General features: G+C 37.5%; 1 protein-coding gene across 1 annotated transcript in view; it reads right to left on the minus strand.

Annotated features, from left to right (window-relative positions):
* Nucleotides 1-4,180, minus strand: part of LOC107597764 (disks large homolog 5-like) — a 50,204-nt gene that overhangs the window by 4,980 nt on the left and 41,044 nt on the right. Inside the window, exons 26-30 of the mRNA XM_016288944.1 lie at nucleotides 3,488-3,650; nucleotides 3,276-3,409; nucleotides 3,060-3,194; nucleotides 1,915-2,083; nucleotides 1,678-1,826 (exon numbers count right to left, since the gene is read on the minus strand). Of these exons, the coding sequence (XP_016144430.1) occupies nucleotides 1,678-1,826; nucleotides 1,915-2,083; nucleotides 3,060-3,194; nucleotides 3,276-3,409; nucleotides 3,488-3,650 (750 nt within the window). The remainder of the gene's footprint in view (nucleotides 1-1,677; nucleotides 1,827-1,914; nucleotides 2,084-3,059; nucleotides 3,195-3,275; nucleotides 3,410-3,487; nucleotides 3,651-4,180) is intronic.

The following is a 4,180-nucleotide window of genomic DNA, read 5'->3' on the forward strand; positions in this document are numbered from 1 at the left end:
AACTATAAAATAAAATAAAAAAAAAAATATATATATATATATATATATATATATAAATAAAATAAACAAAAACAACAAAATTACTATAACTAAAATTAAAACAGAAAATATATAAATATTAGAAAATATAAAATATAAATAAAAAACAATATAAACTTATATATTTTTACTAATTACTAACTATATTACATATGGTAAATTTAAACAAACAAACAACTAAATAAATAATAGTAAACAAGGAAAGAATAATTTTTTTATCCACCAATAAAACAATACATAAAAATAATATTTACTTGAAAATGCCACATGTTGATCTCACAAGACTAAAGAGATCCATGAATCTAGTTGTGCTCTTTATGAAATTTAATGGTCAATTAAAACGTCCAGAAAAATGAGTTAATATATCGCTCAGGAAAAACAGTCTGATCATTATCACATAATTAGCCCAGACAGGCTCATTAGGAATATGAAGCAAACTAATAAATATGCAAATAAATAAACTTTCTACAAAGGAAAAAAACGATAGGACAGTTTAGTGTCATTACACACTAGGGCTGTGCGATATTGAAGAAAAACGCGATCTTTCTCAGCTGTTTACATTCATTTAAAACATAACCGACTGCGTTTACGAGAATGATCGTCGAGACGGGTACTATTGACATAATTCTGTGTGTATGTGTCTGTTCAAACATGAGGAGATGCGAAAGACGAATCAACTCGGTGTTCGCACGCCGTCTGAAACGCATCTCTCTGTGTGTGCGCGCGCGCTTTGCAGGTGTGCGGCATACCTGAAGAGACGCTGCGTGAGATGCGGCTTGTGCGTGCGCTTCAGGTGCGAGTCAGACAGCAAGACGAGACGGCAAAGAGTTGTTTTCTGCAACTTATTGCACTTAATTATTTTTAATGTCAAGCAATTCTCTGCAATATGCGTCGAACTAAAACTTTGACCTTTTGCAACGTTTTGATTTAAGTAGCCTATTATTAAAATGATTCAGATATTGCACGCCCTTGCGATATGCATATTGCGATATTTCGATATATCGTGCAGCCCTATTACACACAAATATTAGACCACAAAATGCAGCAACTGACAATACAATAAATTACATTAATCTTTATAATTAATAGAATAATTAAGGAAGGAGGAGATGCAAAAGACGAATCAACTCGGTGTTCGCACGCCGTCTGAAACGCATCTCTCTGTGTGTGCGCGCGCGCTTTGCAGGTGTGCGGCAGACCTGAAGAGACGCTGCGTGAGATGCGGCTTGTGCGCGCGCTTCAGGTGCGAGTCAGACAGCAAGACGAGACGGCAAAGAGTTGTTTTCTGCAACTTATTGCACTTAATTATTTTTAATGTCAAGCAATTCTCTGCAATATGCGTCGAACTAAAACTTTGACCTTTTGCAACGTTTTGATTTAAGTAGCCTATTATTAAAATGATTCAGATATTGCACGCCCTTGCGATATGCATATTGCGATATTTACATTTGCGATATTTCGATAATTTCGATATATCGTGCAGCCCAATTACACACAAATATTAGACCACAAAATGCAGCAACTGACAAATCAGAATCAATGCAATGACATTAATCTTTATAATTATTAGAATAATTAAGGAAGGATGATTCTGTATTCCAGTTGAAACTCATGAACAGACAGGTTTCAGTCCGTTACCTGATGTAAAAACCGTCTGCAGGTGCCTCTTTGACCCTCCTGAAGTGCTCGGGTCGGTGCTGGACTCTGAGGGTGACGTTCTCCGAGGGTTTCAGCATCTCTAGATACACCTCCTCAGCAGTCTTTTTCTTCAAACTCACGGAGTTACACTGCAAACAGGAAATGACATCACAACACCATCCATCAGGCTGCGTCACATCTAGGTTCTTCTCCTCTCTGCACCATCCAGACCATTACCTCCAGGATCAGGTCTCCAGGCTGCAGGCCTTCAGCTCCTCGAGCAGGACTGTCCTCTTCTAGAGCCTCCACGAAAACCCCCGTCAGGTTTCCTCCACAGATCTTCAGCCCCAGATCTACCTGAGTCTTCCTCAGCACCACCAGCCTTGGCTCCGCCTGCTTCCGATCCCTGGCCAATCACAGAGCAGACTGCACAGTTACACGCTTATGACAGTGAGAGAAAAATAATTGACGTGTGTGTGCACAAGCATTTTCACAAACAAATCTTTTGGAGATTCACCAGAAATGTATTCTCAATCTACAAATAAATGTAGGAACAACTGAAATCACACACACACAAAAAAAAGCACATTTGTATTCATATTTTGCATCGTTTTTTATTTTTATAATTTCGGTTTTCATTTTAATTTCAGTTAAAGTTTTAGTAATTTTTTATTTGTGTCTATATAGTTTTTATTAATTAAATTTTTTTATTTTTTTATTTTTAGTACATCAAATTAATCTGAACTAAAATGAAAAATGTTGCCTTGGCAAACCGCTAAAATTAAGAGTTTAATATTTATTTTTATTTTATTGGGTTTCTGCAGGTTTTGTGAAAGTGAATTTGAGATTTTTAAAGACCTTTTTAAGAAAAATTAAGGAATAAATGTACAAAAAAAGTGATGTTTATCCTCAGTATTTCTGTCTTGTTTTCCAGTGCAAATGTCTAAAGACTCTTGTTTTATCTTGATCTTAAAATCAAGTGAGAACAAATATCAGTCAGTGGGCTTAATTCAACTTAATTTAAGTGACATATATTTGTTCTTGTTTTAAGCATAAACTCATTTAATTGTTCAATTTCTCAGAAAGCAAGACTTCACATCTTCATTTTGCAGCTCAAGTAAATGTATCTTGATTTAAGGATGTTTAGATATTTGTATTAGAAACCAAAACAAAAGTACTGAGGAAATGTTCATTTTTTGCAGTGCATTCAACATTTAATGCCATGACTTTATGAATTTCCTGCTCTGCTTTGAAGAGCTTTTTAGGCCTTAATTTGTTGAAGGGTGAATTAAGACCTTTTTAAAACCCGCAGAATTCGGTTGCATACAAATACAAAATAATCCACGTAATTCTTTGTGAACGAGACCCAGTGTGTTTGTTACCTGTGAGGGCTGGCTGTGGGCGTGGCCTGTTTGGAGGGTGGGGTCATGGTGCCCTCGTCCTGTTCGCTGAGCGTGTCTATGTTGGAGTACGTGTCGGGCGTAGAGTGAGAGCTTATGGATGACTCCATCCGGGAGCTGGCACAAATGAACATGTCAGGACACTCATACCACGTTTCAAAAGCATGACAGAGTCACGTGTACGGTGTGTGTGTGTACCTCGAGCGGGAGTGATTGCCCAGCTGGTGCATGTGTGGGTTGTACTGTGCCAGTATGGTGATGGTGTCACACTGCTGCCCAATGATGAGTCTGGCCTGCTGCTCGGTGGCGTTCCTGAGATTAATGCCGTTAAACTGCAGAAAGAGAGAGAGATTCACACGTGCTCGATTTAAGCAGCAGCTCTGTATTTCTCGCAGTGTTTTCTGACGCACCTCCAGCAGCTGATCTCCAAACTCCAGGCGGTGCTGCTGAGCGATGCTGCCTCCCGTTACCTTGGAAACAAAGATGCCGCCATTCTCCCCACCCACTATAGAGATGCCGAGAGGCTCCGCCCCTTTTGGAATAGTGACACACCGAGGCTCTTCTATGTACGGCCTAAAATGCAAAAACACACAATATGGGCAACCGTCCATCAAGAGTCCGTCTCAGAGGAATCTAACAGGCCCGAACTATCAGTCGCTCACACATGCATTTACTGCCGTTTTCAGTTATGTACAGAATAGCAGGTTTGCATCAGAGTTTGGTTTTCAGCTGTTGTATGATGTATGAAAATATTCCAGGCTCAAGCTTTATAGATATTATCTGTGACATTCTGACAGACAGCACAGTAAAAATGTCAAAAGCTACAGACTTTAGTTCAAAGTGATTAAAAACGTCTGCCAAATGGATAAACTGTAAGTATAAATGGAAATATTTAACTTGAGGCGGTAGACTTGGTTAATCTGTTCATTATTTCTTTGATTAATCAGATTAAACACAACTGCTTAGTTGATTAAACACACTATTTTTTACTTTGTTATTTTTTAATCGATTGACAGCACTAATATATATATATATATATATATATATATATATATATATATATATATATATATATATATACATATATATATATATATATATAT

The sequence above is a fragment of the Sinocyclocheilus grahami genome, unplaced genomic scaffold (genome assembly GCF_001515645.1).
Source record: "Sinocyclocheilus grahami isolate Dianchi unplaced genomic scaffold, SAMN03320097.WGS_v1.1 scaffold236.1, whole genome shotgun sequence".
NCBI lineage: Eukaryota > Metazoa > Chordata > Actinopteri > Cypriniformes > Cyprinidae > Sinocyclocheilus > Sinocyclocheilus grahami.